The 19218-nt window shown below is 49.9% G+C and overlaps 2 protein-coding genes across 2 annotated transcripts in view; one reads left to right on the forward strand and one right to left on the reverse strand.

Moving 5' to 3' along the window:
- Window positions 1–4619, reverse strand: part of ZBTB17 (zinc finger and BTB domain containing 17) — a 30507-nt gene extending 25888 nt beyond the window's left edge. Inside the window, exons 1-2 of the mRNA XM_059376303.1 lie at window positions 4486–4619; window positions 2456–2542 (exon numbers count right to left, since the gene is read on the reverse strand). The gene's annotated coding sequence lies outside the window, so the exon portion shown is untranslated. The remainder of the gene's footprint in view (window positions 1–2455; window positions 2543–4485) is intronic.
- A 10808-nt stretch (window positions 4620–15427) lies between these two features.
- On the forward strand, window positions 15428–17734 carry SRARP (steroid receptor associated and regulated protein). The gene is made up of 2 exons (XM_059374981.1): window positions 15428–15588; window positions 16742–17734. Exons 1-2 carry the CDS (start codon window positions 15555–15557, stop codon window positions 17167–17169), a joined length of 462 nt encoding a protein of 153 aa, XP_059230964.1. The 5' UTR covers window positions 15428–15554; the 3' UTR covers window positions 17170–17734.
- The last annotated feature ends 1484 nt before the right edge of the window (window positions 17735–19218 follow it).

Here is a 19218-nt window from a genome sequence, read left to right on the forward strand (position 1 = left end):
CAGGACCTGAGCCGAAGGCAGAGGCTTTAACCCACTGAGCCACCCAGGCACCCCTCCAATAAGCATTTTACATCCATCACCTCTTCGATAATTCCAGCCAGTAAAGTTATGGGTGAAGTCATCAGTATCCCCACTTTGCAGCTGGGAAAACTGAGGCTTGGAGGCCGAGTATTTTGCCCAAAGGAACACATCCGATAAGTACAAGAACTAGTCCAAGCCCAGGGATGCCTGACTTAGAAGTACTGCGGGGTTCCAGCTGAGGATGATCTGATCCCAGGAGATGTTTGGCAGTGTCTGGAGATACGTTCCACCACCAGAGCTGTGGGTGGGTGGGTATTACGGGCATCTCTGGGTGGAGGCCAGGGATGCCACAGCCATCCTGGAGTGCACAGGATAGCCCATAACAAGGATTTATGCAGCCCCAAAGATCAATAATGTCAAGGCTGAGAAACCATGCTCTACTGGAAAAAGACAGAAAAACCATCTCCCGACGTAAACGCTCATCGTCAGGTCACACAGCTCACCAAGTTTATGTCCACACTCCCGCCAGAAACGAGATCCACCATCAGACATCAGATCACCCATCCTGTCCTCTGGCGATAGCACGCCAACCGCACATCACACCGGAGTTCTGATCAGCCCAACTGCCAGTCCCCCTTCAGCCTAGCAAGGCTGAGCACCCGCCCTCCGACAATGTTTACTGAGCACCAGCTATGTCCCGGGAAATGAGGTACACAGTGGGGCTACCAGAAGAAATGATCCCCGGTCTCTGCCTGCGAGATGCTGGTGGGCCAAGAGGGAGACAAAGGAACCCACGATTATAATGGGAGACCCGAATGCACTGGGAGATGAGGACAGGGTGCTAAGAAATCAACAGAGGAGGAGCTCCGACCTCAGCAGCAGCGGGTAGCCAGGCAGCACCCGGAGAAGGCTTTCCAGAAGCATTTGAGCTTGTGGGAATTAAACAGGCAGAGGCAATCCTTCCCTTCCCAAAGGACCCTTCACCAGACCTTTCAGAGCATGCTCTCTGAGAATCCACAGAGGGACACCTTTCATCGGAGAGCTTGGTAGAACTCACAGAGCAGTCGCTGATCCCCTCTGCGCCATCTGGATAATTCCTGCCCTCAGGGAGGCCACAACCCGGTTTCCCTAGGGGTGCGGGCCTTCGTGGACTGCAGCCCTCGCCGGCCTCCCTGGCTTCGAACCACCCCGCGCCCCGCAGGAGGAGGTAAGTCCCCTTTACATGGCAAACCCTGGGAAGTACGCTCTTCATCTCTCAGGAGCCTCTAAACGATCCTGTGAGCTAGATGCTGTCGGCCCTGTCAGACAGATGAGGAAATGGAGGTACAACAGTGAAGTAACTGGCCCTCAGAGAGTCAAGACACGGGCAGGCAGGGATTCGCACTCGACACCAGAGTCCTCGCTGTCTCTGTCTGAGGAGCCCCGGATGGGTGTCAGTCCGAACGCGCTGCTCACTCCGAATCTTCCGGGCTCCGGCAGGGCCTTCCAGGCTCCGGCGTCCTTCTCCTTTGTGCCTCCCCCGCGCTGCTCCTTGCACTAGACTGTGATCATCCACATGGCTAAGAGCTCCCTGCGCCCAGCATCGAGTCTACATCCCCAGCACTTACCCCAGAAAACGCTGAATACATCCACGAGTCTGGACTCCCGGGGCCCAAGCAACATCAACCCACCCAAAGCCAGAGCAGTTCGCCTCTTCCACCGATGCCGTGGACTTTCCCCTGAGGCTGGGGCCAAGCCTCAGAGACAGCAATTTAGTCACACAGGGGACCCAGCAGGCTCTCTCAGCCAGCTTTCCCTCCAGCCTGAACAGTCATGATTCGTTCTTTTTGGTTGTACACCAGATGCTTATGTTTGGGGACATGCTGCACAAAAATATGTATCTTTAAACATTAGAACCTTAAAAGGTATGAATATGTGCTCCCCACTCTGTCTTTCCCTTTCTGCCAGATGGGGTGCATACACAATGGCAGGAGCTACAGCAGCCAAATTTGACCATGAGATGCAAGCCTGGGTTTGAGCAAAGAGAGCCACATGATCACTAGAACCCTGTTCCTGGATACTTCACAGAATAGAGCAGGAGGCCCTACCAGCTCTGGCTGCCCTCCAGACGTTCGATGAGAGGAGAGGAATATACTTCGAGTTTGTTTTGGCCACTGTGTTTCAGAATTGCTTTGCTGGAGCATGTTAGGTTAGGTTGTACGTGATTAAAACAAGGTGTGAGCATTTGCCCTAGTCTGGTCTTTGTTGGTAAACCAAGCATAAATGATGTAGCTGTAGCCACAATTTCCCAACCAAACTCAGATGTTGTCATTACTATATAACTTGAAAGAAAAAGCTATCTTGAAAGGGTGATCTGAGTCACGCTGAGCCTAGAGAAGAAGGACAAACAAACTGACCTCCTGGGTTGTTTCATCCTTGAGCATTACAGACATACCTCAGATTTCCAAGTAGCCCAGGCTACTCTTTTCTGACAGTGTGTCTGCGTAAACTCCAGCTTGGCTCTCTTCCTCCAGCTCATTACCTGAATCAAAGACACCCAAGCAGAAAATCTGATGAGAACCCGAAAGGCACCTGCTCCCTAAAAGCTGCCCTTTCACGCATCCAAGAAACACAGGCAAACCCGGAGCCCTGAGCCAAGAGCCTGGCACCATGTAAGCGCTCAGTACAAGTTTCTCTGCATCGTTACTGGCCTGCTGCATGCCAGACCCGGGGCTGGACACCAGGGACATAAAGGTGAGTAAACCACTCCCAGTCTCTACACTCAGAATACCTGCTCACCAAGAGACATAACGAAACATTAAAAAGCAAGAGCAACAAGACTGTGCCCAGGTTCCCGAGTTGCTACAGCATTAGCATCACCCCCGGGATGTCTCAGATGCCCTCGCTTCTCATTTCATACCCTCACCCTCAGTGACTACACCCCCCCCCAACTTTAGGGACTTTTGATGAATGAGAACTGCTACCTCACCACTGGACGTTCCCCTGGAATGTCTTACAGGCACCACTTTCCACATGTTCAAAACTAAATGTATCTTCCCTTCTCACACCTGCTCCCCATCCTGTTCCCTATCACACTGGGTGGCATCACCACCCACCGGTCAAGAAGAGGAGGTCAATCCTGACACCTCTCTGCCTCTAACTCCCTCATCTAAGAAATCACCAAGTTCTGTCAGTTCTCCAAAACCTCTCTCTCCACCCTCTGCCTCTAACCTGACTGGAGACCGCCCTCATTTCTCGCCTGGATTACTCCAGGCCGGCTCGCTTCACCACATCCTTCACACAGCCAGGTGGTTATTCTAATCCCCTCTGATTCCTAAATGGCTTCCCATTAACCTAAAACTTCAAGTCCTTAACTAGGTTTACAAGGTCACCTAGGACCAGTCCACTGGCCAGCTTCTTTAGTCTTACCTCTTAGCTCTGTCTCTAGGCAAAAAACTTAATTATTACACTGGCCCCTAATCTTTCTCACAAACCCCATCTTCAACTGGGGAGTGTTTCTTGCCTCCACTCTCCTAAGCATCATTTTGGTCTCTGCTTCTTGGGGAGCAGACGCCTGCCTGGATTCGCCTAGACTGAGTGAGGTGCCTCTACTCTTTCCAAGTTTTCTGCTTTCCATCCATCCGGCCGGATCGTGAAACAAATAATCGCAGCAATGAACACAGAGAGCATTTACTTTGTGCCAGGAAATGTTCTCAGCACTTTATACCTACGGCCTTTTAGAACAACTTTAGGAGGCAGGTTTTATTGCTATGTCTGCTTTAGGTCTGAGGAAACTGAGGCAGAGAGCAGGAACCCAAGGTGCTTCAGAACACCACTGGGAAGCAGAGAGCCGGGACTCAAACCCTGGCTGCCAGGCTCCACAGTTCACACTTGAAACCACTAGACCAGGAGCAAGTCGGTCCGGTTCACTAGCTCTATCCTCACAACCTATCAGGTGCCAGGCCACCGTCTGCGGAAGGAAGGAATGAATGAAATAATCTCATACAGGGGTTAGTGTGGACCTCCCACTCTGCCAGCACCTCCTGGTTGTGGCAGGCCCATGCCCTCCGGCCCCGACCCGCTGAAGTGAGCTGTCCCAGCACCCCGTCACCCTGTGGCCGCAGAACGACCACCCGCCGCGGCGCGCGGGGGAGGGGGGGGGTCAAGAGACGGTGACAGCCAGGCGGCGGGGGCGGAGATGCTGCCAGCTGGGGTGTCACCCAACCCGGGGAGCGACCCGCGCTCCCTCGCAGGAACTGCGGGTCCGCTCGCCCCTTCCGCGTCCGCTCGCCTGGCGGCGCCCCCCACCCCAGCTGCCTCGCACCCTCCTGCCCCGTGGGGTCCCCCCAGTCCGGGTTCCCTTCCCATTCCACTTCCCTCCCCTCCCCCACACAACCGTCCCCGGCTTCCCGCCGCGCCCCATCCTTCGCCGCTTCCGCCCAGCTCCTGGGACTCGGCCAGCCCCGGGCGCTTGTTGACCCTCACCTGCCATGTCCCGGACCCCACTGTAGAGGGAGGTGCATCACGGCCGCGAGAAGGCCGGGGACGGCACTTCACAGCAGACAAAGGGCGCCGCCATGTCAGAGTCGGGCGGAACCGACCTCGCTGGCTTCCCGGCTGCAACTTCCGGCGCATGCGCAACGCTTGCGCTACCCCGAGGACCGCGGACAGGCGCATGCGCTCACGTATCCAGAAGTTCTGTATTACAGTACTTCTGCACTCAGAATTGTCCTCATTGTAACCCTTCCTTGGTTTTCTATTCCAAATATAACAGTAACAGCTTTCTCGCGTTCAGCGATTACTGTGTGCCAGGCACTGTGTTAAGCACTTTACGTGCATGATCTCATTAAGTCTTCTCGCTAACCATGGATCGTCTTTTTCTCCCCCTTTTTGAAGGGAAAACGGAGCCTCAGGAAGAGTAAATGAATTGTCCATTGTTAAGTGTCTTAGAAGTGGAGGAGCACAGACGTGAACCTAGTTGTGGCTCCCAAGTTGCAGATCCCCGCTTATGTTTTTCTGCCTCCTGAGCCAACCATTGCCCCATTTCCTATTTAGGGCAGATCCAGGATTAGCCTGCCTGAGAAGGAGGGTGCTGGGAACAAAAGTGTCTGCAGACTCGAACAGTCCTGTGGCCTCTTTCCAGCTTTGCAGCACCTCTACACCATTGACTTCTCTACTTCCTCACAGTTCGTGGGCTTTCTCTTTGCTTTACTCCCGATCCTGTTTATTTCCCAGGAGGGTTTGTTTTGTTTAGATTTTATTTATCTATTTGAGAAAGAGCGTGAGCTGGCTGGGGGTGGGGGTCGCAGGCAGGGGAGAGTGTATGTGTATGTGTGCAGGGAGCAGAGGGCCAGGGAGAAGCAGGCTCAATCCCAGGACCCTGAGATCATGACCCTGAGATCATGATCTGAGCCAAAGGCAGACGCTTCACCGACTGAGCAACCCTGGCACCTTCCCATGGGTTTTAATAACACTCTTGCCACCACCATGAACTTCTTTGGTCTCTTTTCTTTCTGTGACATGGATTTGGTAAGCTTTCCAACCCTCACTAAATCCAAGCACGCCTTTTCTCTTTGCTGGCACCCAAACAGCCATGCACAGTTGGACAAAGTACCCTAAGGGGCAGACTGTTCCCTACAAATTCATGATCGCTAGCCTGGAGAGGAACTTCAACAAATGTCGGTCTGGCCAAGTCACTCCTCTTCCCTTCACAGTCAGTAGGGACCCTAAAAAGCTCAGCAGCAGTTGATTTCACCCTTTTCTTTTACAGGAAAATCATAGCAAATCTGATAGGACCCCTCTTGTCCTCCTAACACAAAGGACACAAATACACCTCTGTGTCCTTCTGTGTTGGATGTAGTCAGCTCAGACTTAACATCTATTCCTCCAGAATCTAAAAAGGTAAAATTCCATTTCCCAGACTCAGGTGCAGTTAGAATTCCAGATGCAGATGGATTCTGCCAGTTAGTAAGACTGGACGGAAGGAAGAAGGGGGGCAGTAGCTATTTGTCCTCCCGTCGTTAGCTGGTTGCCGCTGGCAAGCAAGGTCACGCAGATGTGAGGGTTTGCAGCAGCACATGGCGGCTAGTCTCCAGCTTCAGGAGTGTTCAGACACACCTGTGAGATGGTGACAGCCAAACTCAGCATTCTAGTGTGGGGGAACCAGCTTCTAGTCCCAAATTTAGACCCATGGTGATCTTGCCGGTGATATGTTGAATGCAATAATCTCGGGGATAACTTCTTGATTTCTTATCTTCCTGATTGTGGCAGAAGTAATAGCCTCTGGTTGGTGAGTTCTATGGCGTTCTGGGAGTCATATTACTAGAGGACCCTCTAGAGACCTTTCTTTCAACCCCCGTGATAATGTTAAACACTTAATTTTCTGTATTAAATCCCTTTCTGCTTAAAAAGAAGTCTGAAGGGGCGCCTGGGTGGCTCAGTGGGTTAAAGCCTCTGCCTTCGGCTCAGGTGGTGACAGTCATGATCCCAGGGTCCTGGGATCAAGCCCCGCATCAGGCTCTCTGCTCGGCAGGGAGCCTGCTTCCTCTCTCTCTCTTTCTCTGCCTGCCTCTCTGCCTACTTGTGATCTTGTCTGTCAAATAAATAAAATAAAAAAAGAAGTCTGAAGACAACATGAAGGATCCTTTTACAATGGAAATGTTCTGTACCTTGACTGTGTATCGCTGTCAATATCCTGGTTGTGATATGATGGTACTATAGCCTCACAAGATGAGAGCACGGAGGAAAGTGGGTGAATACGGGGTGGTGGGATCGCTCTGTATTGTTTCTTACAATGGCTTGTGAACTGGGGTGCATGGGTGGTTCACTCAGTTGAGCGTTCGACTCTTTATGATTCTTGATTTTGGCACAGGTCATGATCTCAGGGTTGTGGGCTCTGCGGTCAGCACGCTCTCTCTCTCTTTCTCAACACAAAAACATGGGCACCTGGGTGGCTCAGTTGGTGAAGAGTCTGCCTTCAGCTTAGTTCATGATCCCAGGGATAGAGCCCTGCATGGGGCTTCTTGCTCTGCAGAGGACCTGCTTCTCCCTCTCCCTCTGCCTGCCGCTCCCGCTGCTTGTGTTCTCTCTCTCTCTGTTGAATAAATAAATAAAATCTAAAAAAAAAAAAAAAAAAAAAAAAACCCACAAGAACAATTGCATGTGAACCTACATTTTTTTTTCAAAATAAAAAGTTTAAAGAGAATGCCCAGCAAGGTTTCTATTTCTGCAGGAAACTGACCTCCAAGGGGGTCAAGGCATTAAGGATATTATCACTTATCACAGTTAAGTATTGTTGCCTGGGGGAACGTGCCTAATAAAGATAGGCTTTAGTAGATGGAGTAGTTGCCACGACCTACCATTAGAGGAGGAGGACCGTAAGGACTATCACGTAGGCTGTCTATTTATAATTGCACTGAAGACATTCAAAAAGGAAATATTTAGGGTTTAAATTCTCAGCTCAAGACAGGACCAGAGAAACAAGGGCCATTCCTGACAACTCTAAAAACGTTATCTCCTCTCTTGTAGCTACAGGGCTTATGTAGCCAAAAATTGGACAGAGCTGATCCTGTGGACTGCTGAATTGTAATACAATTACAATAGAAGTTGTATTCACAGGCTGGCTAGGTGCATTGAATGGGAACGAGTGGCACTTAGCAATTAAGATGGGGGGTGTTTGGGTGGAGGCAAAAGACTAAGTTCCCTGACCTCTCCAAATCCAAAATTCAGTGAAACTCTTACCTTGGATGCAGCACCCTCTTTTCATTGAATGAGACTGATCCTGCTTTCCTTGGAAAGCACGTAGGTCCTTATCTGAGGAAGTTACTTTGCAAAGAGATGCTGATTCCACTCAGAGATCATTATCCTTTATTGGTTTCCAGATCTGCCCCAGTCCAAAGTGCCCCAGGGAACAAGCACGTGGTCTGACCTAGAGGTGAATTACTGATTTAGGAAAGCAAGCAAGCAAGGAAGGGGAATTAAAAAGAAGCAAACCCCAGCTAATCCGTGTGCTGAAACGTAGAGAATATACCTGTAACTTAGACATGTTAAGTCAGGGAGGAAGGAACATAAGATTAAACTTGGCTGAATTTATAAATATTAGTGAACCCAAGAGACCCTGGGGTTTTAACATCCCAGATCCAACAGCTGAGAATGGTTCTAACAGCACAGTTGGTTGATTGATAGTTGAGACCCAATAGTGGTCTTCATTAAATGAAGGTGAGATGCCAGAAATTCCTTAGAACAATCCAAAAGAGGAAATCTACAAATTCAGGCTAGGTGGCCAAGAGCAGGAGCTCAGTATACCCTGCTGCTGAAATGAGTGAAGGATGCTGGTTGCCTGATTTCTTACTGGTTGGGCGGGGGGGGGGGGGGGGGGGGGGGGGGTGTTGCTGCAGTCTATTACTTCAGACCACCCCCTCCCACTCCTCCTCTCCGGTCCAATCCCCTCTCCCCTTAGCTGTCTGAGGGACACACGGGGCCCCTCACTGTTTCTGGAGTCTCCAGCCAAAACCTCACCCACCCCCTACCCTAATGTCCCAAAGCTCAGTTATCGTTTACACGTGGGTCTTTTCCCAACCAGGAGAACTTCAATGGTTGGCTAACTGTGTGGCTATAAACTTGAAAGGCTGTAGATAAACTGACAAATGTCTATTTATGCAATTTAGCTTATCAATTTGATCACACACAGGTTGAAAATCATGAACTATGTAACAATATATTATTAACTTATAAATGCAACGATGTTTTCTTTGCCTGTTCGTCATGAAATGGTTTTCTTCACTCTTCACAGTCATCCTTCACATACACTTTTTCAATTCACGTCCATTCTGAAAATGTTATAAAGTACTAGATAGAATAGGGCATACTGGCTCGCTCAGGTGGTGGAGTGTGTGATTCTTGATCTCAGGGTCATGAGTTTGAGCCCCATGTTGGGCACAGAGTTTACTTTTAAAAAGAAAAAAAAAAAAAAAGGAAAGAAGGGGTGCCTGGGTGGCTCAGTCAGTTCGGTGTCAGACTCTTGAGTTTGGCTCAGGTCATGATCTCAGGATTGTGAGATCCAGCCCCACAGGGGGCTCTGGGCTGGGTGTGGAGCCTACTTAAGATTTTCTCTATCCCTCTCCCCCAATACTCTCTGTCTCTTTCTCTCTAAAATAGATAAATAAATCTTAAAAAAAAAAAAAAATAAAGGGGCACCTGAGTGGCTCAGGGGTGTAAGAGTCTGCCTTTGGCTCAGGTCATGATCTCAGGGTCCTGGGATAGAGCCCCACATTGGGCTCCCTGCTCAGCGGGGAGTCTGCTTCCCCCTCTCTCTCTGCCTGCCTCTCTGCCTACTTGTGATCTCTCTCTCTGTCAAGTAAATAAATGAAATATTTTTTTTAAAAAATAGAGGACTATATAAAATAATACAATAAAATATTAAACTAGATACAAATAACAAAATATTTTCTATTTGCCCACCATCCAGATTCAACAGTTGTTTGCCTACAGATACTTAATACATCATCCTTTCTTTTTTCTTTCTTATTTTTTTGAGTAGGCTCCATGCCCAGTATGGAGCCCAATGTGGGACTTGAACTCGCAATCCCAAGATCTAGACCTGCACTGAGATCAAGAGTCAGATGCCCAATCAACTAAGCCACCCAGGTGCCCCTGGGTGAATAAAAATAAAAAATACTGAAGTATTTTATTTATCTATTTACTATTTTTTAAAAGATTTATTTATTTATTTTAGGGAGAGAGCCACGAGGCAGGGAGGGGCAGGGGCAGAGGCAGAGGGAGAGGGAAAAAGAGAAACTTCAGCCGACTCCGCTCTGTGCATGAGCCCTGAACAGAGCTCCATCTCACGACGCTGAGATCATGACCTGACCTGAAACAAGACTCAGATGGCCAACCAAGTGCACCATCCAGGCACCCCCTTCCACGCTCCGAAATATTTTAAAGCAAACCCCAAGTAGGTCATTCAACCCTCCTATTGCTCAGCGCGCAACTCTTACGTATCCATGATGTAAGATTTAAAAAAAAAAAAATCTTCTTTTTTAATAAAATCTTTTTTTTTTTTTTTTTTTTAAAGAATGTCCTTTGGAATCACATCCTCTAGACCATCCCACATTCTGGATTTCTCTGTTTGCTTCCTCGTGCGTCATCTGAATAACTCTTCTCTCCTTCCATTTCCTGCAAATTCAAGGGAGAGGGATAAGTAGGTTCAGGTCCAACATTTGCAGTAAGAGCATGTTCTAGATGCTGCTGAGTCACATCAGGGCCCCCCTCAGTGGTGCTAAGATCAATAGCGGGTTTGGGTGGGAGCAGCCCGATTCCTTTTTTGGAAAGTTCCCATCAACTTCCCACTTAACAGTTCCTTCCTTTGAAGATCCTTGCCTGAATCAATGATTTCATTAGAGGTTGTAAAATGATGCATTTCCTTTTTTAAAAAAAATATTTTATTTATTCATTTGACAGACACAGATCACAAGTTGGCAGAGAGGCAGGCAGAGAGAGTGGGGAGGAAGCAGGCTCCCCGCTGAGCAGAGAGCCGGATGTGGGGCTTGATCCAAGGACCCTAGGATCATGACCTGAGCTGAAGGCAGCGGCTTCACCGACTGAGCCACCCAGGTGCGCCCATAACATCCCTTCTTGATTCCAGGATCCAATCCAGGATCCCACAAAGCGTTTCGTTGCCTTGTCCTCTTAGTCTCCTTCCTTCTGTGATGGTTTTTCCGTCTTATTTTTTCATGATCTTGACTGCTTGAGGAGCACCAGGCAGGTATTTGACAGAATGTCCTTTGGTTTGGTTTTCCCTATATTTTTCTTGTGGTTAGACCTGGGTGATGGCGTTGGTGGGAAGCTGGGGCTTCCCCTTCTCATCACACGATCGTAGGAGAACAGGTGTCCACAAGTGCCCGGTCAGTTTTAAGTCAAATCACACAAGCAACAATATCCAGCTAGAATTTAATTGTATTTTCTTTGGCTTTTGCAGGGACTATCAGTTTTCTGTCACTGCTATGGCAAAGTACCACAATCTAGTGGCTTAAGGCAACATGTGTTTATTATCGGTTGGTCAGAAGCCTGACATGGGTTTCACTGTGCCGAAATTAAGATGTTGTCAGGGAGGTTCCTCCATGAAGGTCCTGGGGGGGAAAAATCCCTTTCCTTGCCTTTTCCAGTTTACAGAGGCCGCCCGAATTCCTGGGCTCATGGCCCCTTTACACCTTCTTCAAAGCCAGCAATGACAGGTGAGTCTCACGTCCTGTCTCTGGCCTTTTTTTCATCAACACATCTCTTTCTAACCCAGCCAGGAAATGTGTTCCAATTATAAAGACTAGTGTGATTGAATTGTGCTCAAATAATTCAGGATAATCTCTTCCTTTCAAAGTGCACACCTGTGACAATGTGATTTATCATAAGAAATATATGTTATCTGCTCTTTGTCCAATTCCTGGCACAGAACTCTCACCCTTTCAAACTGCCCAGGTGCTGAGAGCAAGAAAGGTGTGTTTTGGGGGCGCCTGGGTGGCTCGGTCGGTTAAGCCTCTGCCTTTGGCTCAGGTCATGATCCCAGGGTCCTGGGATGGAGCCCCCCACATTGGGGTCCCTGCTCAACGGGAAGCCTGCCTCTCCCTCTTCCTCTGCTGCCACTCCCCTTTGCTTATGCTCTATCAAATGAACAAATGAAATCTTTTTTTTTTTTTTTAAGGTATCTTTGGGGCACCTGAGTGGCTCAGTGGGTTAAAGCCTCTGCCTTCGGCTCAGGTCATGATCCCAGGGTCCTGGGATCGTGCCCCACATCGGGCTCTCTGCTCAGCGGGGAGCCTGCTTCCTCCTCTCTCTGTTTCTGCCTGCCTCTCTGCCTACTTGTGATCTCTGTCAAATAAATAAATAAAACCTTTTTAAAAATTAAAAAAAAAAACATGATTTACTTTCCTTCCCCAGAAAAGGCACCTTTTGTTATGTATTAACAAGGTAACTTTTATTTTTAAAAATTTTAAAAGATTTTTATTTTTATTTGTTAATTTGAGAGAGAGAAAGAGAGAGCGTGAGCAGGGGGAGGAACAGAGGAAGAAGGACAAGCAGACTCTGCACCGAGCATGGAGCCCCACACGGGCCCAATCCCAGGGCTCCAAGATCAGGACCTGAGCGGAAATCAAGAGCTAAACGCTGCACCGACCAAGCCACTGGGATACCCCATGAGCTGGCTTTTTTTTTTTTTTTTTTGAAGGTTTTATCTATTTATTTGACAGACAGCGATCACAAGTAGGTAGAGGCAGGCAGAGAGAGAGAGAGGGAGGCAGGCTCCCTTCTGAGCAGAAAGCCCCATGTGATGCGGGGCTCAATGCAGGGCTCCATCCCAGGACCCTGGGATCATGCCCTGAGCCGAACGCAGAGGCTTTAACCCACTGAGCCACCCAGGAACCCCTACCTGGCTTTTAGAAAGACCCTAAATCACCTAAGGACCTGGTGGCCAGGGGAACCAATTAGAACTTTCAGCCCCACCCACCAACGTCAAGGAGGGTGCAGAGGCTGGTGGTGGAGTTCGGTCACTAATGGGTAATGATTTAATCCTCCGTGAACAGACTGGGGGAGATCGAGGAAGAATGGTGGCCTTACAGAGTGTTAGAAGCTCCGTTCCTTTCTCCGCCCTCTGCCCTGTGCATCTCTTCCACCTGGCTGTTCCTGAGTTGCGCACTTTTATAATAAACTGGTAATCTAGGGGTGTCTGGCTGGTTCAGTCGGTTAAGCGTCTGCTTTGACTCAGGTCCTGATTTCTGGGTCCTGGGATTGAGCCCCGTGTCGGGCTCCCTGCTCAGCAGTGCTCTGCTTCTCCTTCTCCCTTGCCTTCTGTGATCTCTCTCGCTACTACTCTATCTCAGATAGATAAATAAAATCTATAAACTAAATGAAACAGAACCCTAGGGGTACCTGGGTGGCTCAGTCAGTTTAGTGTCTGCCTTCAGCTTAGGTCATGATCTCGGGGTCCTGGGATGGAGCCCTGTACCAGGCTCTCTGCTCAGTGGGGAGCCCGCTTCTCCCTCTCTCTTTGCCAACTGCTCTGCAGGCTTGTGCTTTCTCTCAGTATCAAATAAATAAATAAAATCGTAAAAAAAAAAAAACTGGTAATCTAGTAAGTAAAATGTTTTACTGACTTCTGTGTGCCACTCTAGCATATAAGAGGGGGTCATGGGAAGCTCTGATCTAGAAATCAGAATCACAGAGGACAGTGTGGAATTACAATTAGCATGAGCAGTGGGGGGACTGGCAGTCATGTTGGAATGAGCCCTTCATCTGTAGAATCTCGCTGACTCTAGGTAGTGTCAGAGTAGAGTTAATCGCTTGCTGGCATGGGGAGAAATCAGACACACACATCAGAATTGATGTTAGAAGTGGAATGCCCTTAATCACTTTTTGAAGTCATTTTTTGCTGTGTCAGGAAACGTGTTCACAGGTTCCGGGGCCTAGGGCATGGCCCTAGGGCTATCTTTGGGGGAGCACTATTCTTTGGGGGAGCACTATTCTTTGGGGGAGCACTATTCTTACGCCATGCAGAGTTACTGGTAATGTACAGAGATGATACTGTTACATTTAATGAAACAATACTGATTTTCAATTCAAAGTATATTTCCAACAAATGAGCAAACGAACTGAAACAGACTCACGAATACAGAGAACAAACTGGTGGTTGTCAGAGGGTTGGGGGGGTGGGCAGTTAGGCAAAATAGGCGAAGGGCATTAAGAGGTACAAACTTCCAGTTACAACACTGGGGGGCCTGGATGACTTAGTTGCTAGAGCATGTATCTCTCTTGATCTCAGGGTTGTGAGTTTTGGTATTGGGGTTCTGAATTTGAGCCCCACCTTTGGTGTAGAAATCACTTAAAAATAAAATATTTAATTAAAAATAAGAACATACAGGGGCACCTGGGTGGCTCAGTGGATTAAGCCGCTGCCTTCGGCTCAGGTCATGATCTCAGTGTCCTGGGATCGAGCCCCGCATCGGGCTCTCTGCTCAGCGGGGAGCCTGCTTCCCCTTCTCTCTCTGCCTACCTAACTCTCTGCCTACTTGTGATCTCTCTCTGTCAAATAAACAAATAAAATCTTTAAAAAATATAAAAAAATAAAAATAAATAAAAATAAAAATAAGGAGGTACAAACTTTCAGTTTTAAAACGAATAAGCCAGGGTGTCTGGGTGACTGGGTCTTGATCTCAGGGGTTGAGCGACTGACTCTTGATTTCGGCTCAGGGCGTTCTCTCAGGGTCGTGAGATCGAGCCCTTCATCAGGCTCTGTGCTCTGTATGGAGTCTGCTTGTCCCTCTCCCTCTGTTCCTCCCCCTCACTCGCATGCTCTCTCTCTCTCAAATAAATAAATAAAATCTTAAAACAACAATAATAATAACTTAAAAATAGAATGAAGAAGTCACAAAGATGAAAAGTGAAGTGTGGGAATGGGGACCGTAGCTGATAATATTGTAATAATTTTTTTTTTTTCGTGACAGATGGTAACTACACTTCCCGCAGTGAGCATTTCCTACTATGTGTAAATGTCAAATCATTAAGTCTCTGTCAGGCACCTGAAACTGACACAATATTGCACGTCAACTACACTCCCCTTAAAAAATGGTGCTAATAAAGTAAATACCTTTTTTTTTTTCAATAAAAACATCGGTTGATTTAAAAGAGGCTGTCGATAAACGTGTCCTCCTCAAATTCATATACTGAAGTGGAATCCCGAGTGTGGTGGGATTTGGAAGTGGTGCTTTTGGGAGGTGATTAGATTATGAGCATGGAGTCCTCGTGAAGAGGTTGGTACCCAGATACAAGGGACTCCAGGCAGCACCCCTGCCCATTTTGCCCCATGAAGACCCTGCCGTTTCCAATCCCTGGTGAGTCCTCACCAAACACAGATTCCGTGAACATCTTGATCTGGCCCCAGCATCCAGGGTTGTGAGAAATCCATTTTCTTTCTTTTTTGTTGTTTTTTAAAGATTTTATTTATTTACTTATTTATTTATCTGACAGAGAGAGAGAGAGATAGATCACAAATAGGGATAGAGGCAGACAGAGAGAGGGGGGAAGCAGGCTCCCTGCCGAGCAGAGAGCCCTATGCGGGCGGGGCTCGATCCCAGGACCCTGAGATCATGACCTGAGCCGAAGGCAGAGGCTTAAACCACTGAGTCACACAGGTGCCCTGAGAAATCCATTTTCTTGTTGAAGTCTGGGCAGACTGATGTACAGAATGGGTGGGAAGTGGCTGGAGTGGAGAGAAATGGTGTCTGTTCGGTAAAACAGCCTCCCAGTGGTGACCTGACAACAATTCTGTTGACATAACCCTGAGCATCAAAGCGATCCGCTAGCTGCCCCGGGCCAGTTCCTGCGGCTCCTGGCAGATCCGGATCCGGTCCAGTAAATATAAAAGGTCTGATTCTTGGGTGGGGAACTACATCCTGGGAAAAGCTCCTGAGGCATTCTCCTCCTTCCAGAGCTAGAAGTTCTCCCACTGTGGCTGCAGCAGTGACCGCTCGCTCTCGAAACCCCCCAGCGACCAACAAGCCAGCGCCAGAGTCATGGGCCTTGAGACAGATCTGGAGACCTGCTCAGGTAATAGGTGGTGGGCAGGGGTCCTCGGCACCGCAGAAGGACCAGCTGAGGTGGGGCTTGGCAGGGCAGACACCCTCTCTGGAACTGCCAGGATTCTCAAGCCAGGCTGGTGGGCTTGGTGGATTCCCTGTGTTAACGAACCTACCAGAACATGAGCTTCCTTCCAAGACTGTGTCGTGAGGAAAAGCACATAGCGAAGAGAATTTATTTAGGTAACTCAAGAAGTGCACTGTTGGAGAGTCCAGGCTCTGGATTTGCATGGAGCTGCTATGGTCCTTGCTTCATTGATAAGGGGGAGGGACTGGCTCATGGCTTCTCCCTGAGCTGAGTCCGGAGGGTACAAAAGTAAGACTGCAGGAATGCCAGCACGTCTGGATCCTCAGACGGCTCCAGGCACTACCAGTGGCCTCCAGGGCTAGAGATGAGGTTGTTTCGGGGAAGGGAGGGGAGAGCAGCCTGGTGCTCCCTGAGGACCACCATTTGCACAAGCCGAGCCTCAGTTTCCTCATCTGTAAAAGATGGCAGGACCTTCCTCTTGTTCAAGGACCTCATCACTTCAACAGTGTGGTCTGTGGACCAGCAGCATGGGCATTCCCTGGGGAATCGCTAAAAATGCAGAGCCTCGGGGTGCCTGGGTGGCTCAGTCATTAAGCCTCTGCCTTCGGCTCAGATCATGATGCCGGGGGTGTGGGATCGAGCCCCACATTGGTTCCCTGCTCAGTGGGGAGCCTGCTTCTCCCTCTCCCACTCCCCTTGCTTATGTTCCCTCTCTCTGATGTCTCTCTCTCTGTCAAATAGATAAAAAAAAATCTTTAAAAAAAAAAATGCAGAGCCTTAGCACCACGCGCCACGCCCCCCCCCCCCCCCCCCCCCGCCCCGCCAGCATACCAGAGTCCACTTGGGAAATTCCTACACACAGAAACTCTGATCCCCGGGGCTCTGTTCCAGAAGGCAGACGGCTGAGTAGGGGAAAGCCGGGATTTCAACTCAGGTCTCCCTCGTGCTGAAATCCATGCTCTTAGACCCCACTCTCTAACCATCTTTGTGTGTCAGCCAGTTGGGCAGTGAAACCCCGGCGGAAGGAACAGGTGAATGAAGGAAACCACAGCGGACGGACTGTGCTGACACAAGCCTTCGGTCTCCTTCCTTCCAGGTGGGAAGCCTGCCTGCCGCCCGAAGGCCATCCCTGCCGCTCACCTCACTTTTGTTATCGACTGTGCTCGTGGCAAACAGCTCTCCCTGGTGGAACCCCTGGTGCCCCCCCGAGCCTCCGGTCCTCATCCAGGACCTGTCACTCCTCCAATGAAGACCTATATCTTGTTCTGTGGCGAAAACCCGCCCCACCTGACTCAGGAGGCCCCTGTGGGTGGGGGACTCCTGGCCCACCCCGGGGGGGCCCAGCCAGCCCGCAGAGGGCCGGTGGCCCCAGCTTCCTCCCCAGTCAGTCCACAGGTCCCCCAGGAGGCTCCTGAAGCCAAGGGGAATCCCTTGAAGGCTGTGGCCTCAAGGTCTTCAGCTTGGGGCACGGTCATCGGCTCGCTCAAAGCCCTCTCCTCCTGTGTCTGCAGGCAGGCAGAGTAACTAGAAGAGCCTGGCCCTGGAGGAGGGGTTGGCACAGCGGGCTGGAGAGCTCCGAACTGAGGTTCCCAAAACCCAGCCCCCCTTCCCCAGCCAAGCAGAAGTCTTTGTACCCGAGCCAAGGAACAACATTAGAACGATCAAGGACATCCGAAGCAGCCGTCACGTACACGCTCGAAGGCCTCCTCCTTCCTCCCACTTATCTTTGTTCGCCTTAAGGTCCCTGCGTAGGGAAAGAGACTAGTTCATCCTACAGCAAATCCTAATGTCGCATCTTCTGCATGCCAGGCTCAGCAGAGTACTAGGAAAGACAGCACAGCATTCTCGGAGCTTATCCTCGGGGCGGTGGGGGTGGGTGAAGGGTTAAATAAATAAATGAATTAATAGGGCGCCTGGGTGGCTCAGTGGGTTAAGCCGCTGCCTTCGGCTCAGGTCATGATCTCAGGGTCCTGGGATCGAGTCCCGCATCGGGCTCTCTGCTCAGCAGGGAGCCTGCTTCCTCCTCTCTCTCTCTCTGCCTACTTGTGACCTCTCTCTGTCAAATAAATAAATAAAATCTTTTTAAAAAAATAAATGAATCAATAAAGGTGATTTTGAACAGTGATGGAACAAGTGCTGTGTAGGACCTGACGTGGGGTGCGGGGCTGGGAGGTGATGGGAGGCACGGAGATTTTCTGATACGGTGGGAGGGAAAGACCTCTGAGCGGGTCACAAAGTATGATGTAGAAGATGAGAAGGAGCCGGCACCGTGAAAATCCACCCTCCCCTCCGCCACCTGGCTGGCGTCCTGTCCCGAGGCGACCTGCATGGCATCAGGCTGCCCCAGGGTGACCGGCAGGCCCAATGAGTTGTTTGTCGCCATCCTGGCTCTTGGGCCAGGGTGTGGGTCCCTGGGAGACCCGGACACCAGGTGGGGAAATTCGGGCCCCCAGGCAGGGCCCGGTGACCCAAAATGGGAACTAAGGGGAGTTGTCGGTCGAGAGGGCACGGGAGGGGCTCGGCAAGGTAATGGGGTTTCGTGTTTGATCAGATACATAAGAGCCTTATTTCCTGAGCAGCTACTGCATACCAGGCCCATAGGGATACAAGGGGTGAGTGGGGGGGGGGGTCCCTGCCTCACAGAGGCAGTCACGTTACCCAGCGGGAAGCGGGGTCACTGGCGTGTGTGTGAGGTTGTGTGTATGTTCCAAGATGGATGGCGGTGTGCGGAATGCTTTATCAACTCAGCTGAGGAAGCACGTCTCCAGGATTTCTTGTTAAAATTGCTGAACGTCCCTGGGGGGCTCCATTAGTGAAGCGTCTGACTCTTGATTTCAGCTCAGGTCATGATCTCAGGGTCGTGAGATCAAGCCCCACATCAGCTCTGTGCTGGACATGGAACCTGCTTAAGTTTCTCTCTCTCCCTCTCCCTCTGCCCCTATCCCCTCCCTCTCTGAAAAACAAAACCGCTAAATGTTCACGTACTTATTTAACAACTATTTTGCTAGTTTCCTACAAACCCTAGTAGCCAAGTTGTACTGGCGGTTTGCTCTGTACCAGGGAAGCGACATCCTTGGGCGTGCCTGTGTGAGGAAGCTCAGGTTAGGGAGCTGAGGTGCACAGAGCTAAGAGATCACACAGAGATTCCACTCCGCGGAATCCCTCTGAGGCAGAGGGGATCCAGAGGGAGTAGCCATAACTCCGTCCTCGGGGGGCTCCCTGCCTGGTGGGGGAGTCAAGAAAAGAAGACGACTGTTACTATGCCTTCTGATAAGCGCAACAGTAAAGCATACAGAATAATGCTGGGGCTGAAGGAGGGCGTCCAGCCCACTCTGGGGAGAAGAGATCCGGGAGGGCTTCCTGCAGGAAGTGGTATCTAAGATGTGACCAGAGAGTGAGCCACACAAAGGCAAGGGAACAGGGCTAGGGAGTGTTCCAGAAGAAGGAACAGAGTCCCTCAGTCTGGCTGGAGTGTTCATTCGCTCACCAGGTGTTTACTGGGCACCTACTGTGTGCTCTGGGCAAGACCCTCAGTTGGAGCCGTGATAAGACAGACAAGGGCCCACCCTGAAG

This window comes from Mustela nigripes, chromosome 14 (assembly GCF_022355385.1).
Source record: "Mustela nigripes isolate SB6536 chromosome 14, MUSNIG.SB6536, whole genome shotgun sequence".
Lineage (NCBI taxonomy): Eukaryota > Metazoa > Chordata > Mammalia > Carnivora > Mustelidae > Mustela > Mustela nigripes.

Excerpts from the sequence above, each read along its gene's own strand:
- SRARP (XM_059374981.1), top strand. The coding sequence starts at position 15,555 with ATGGGCCTTGAGACAGATCTGGAGACCTGCTCAG. Across the intron at positions 15,589-16,741 it reads AGATCTGGAGACCTGCTCAG|GTGGGAAGCCTGCCTGCCGC; the intron begins GTAATAGGTGGT and ends CCTTCCTTCCAG.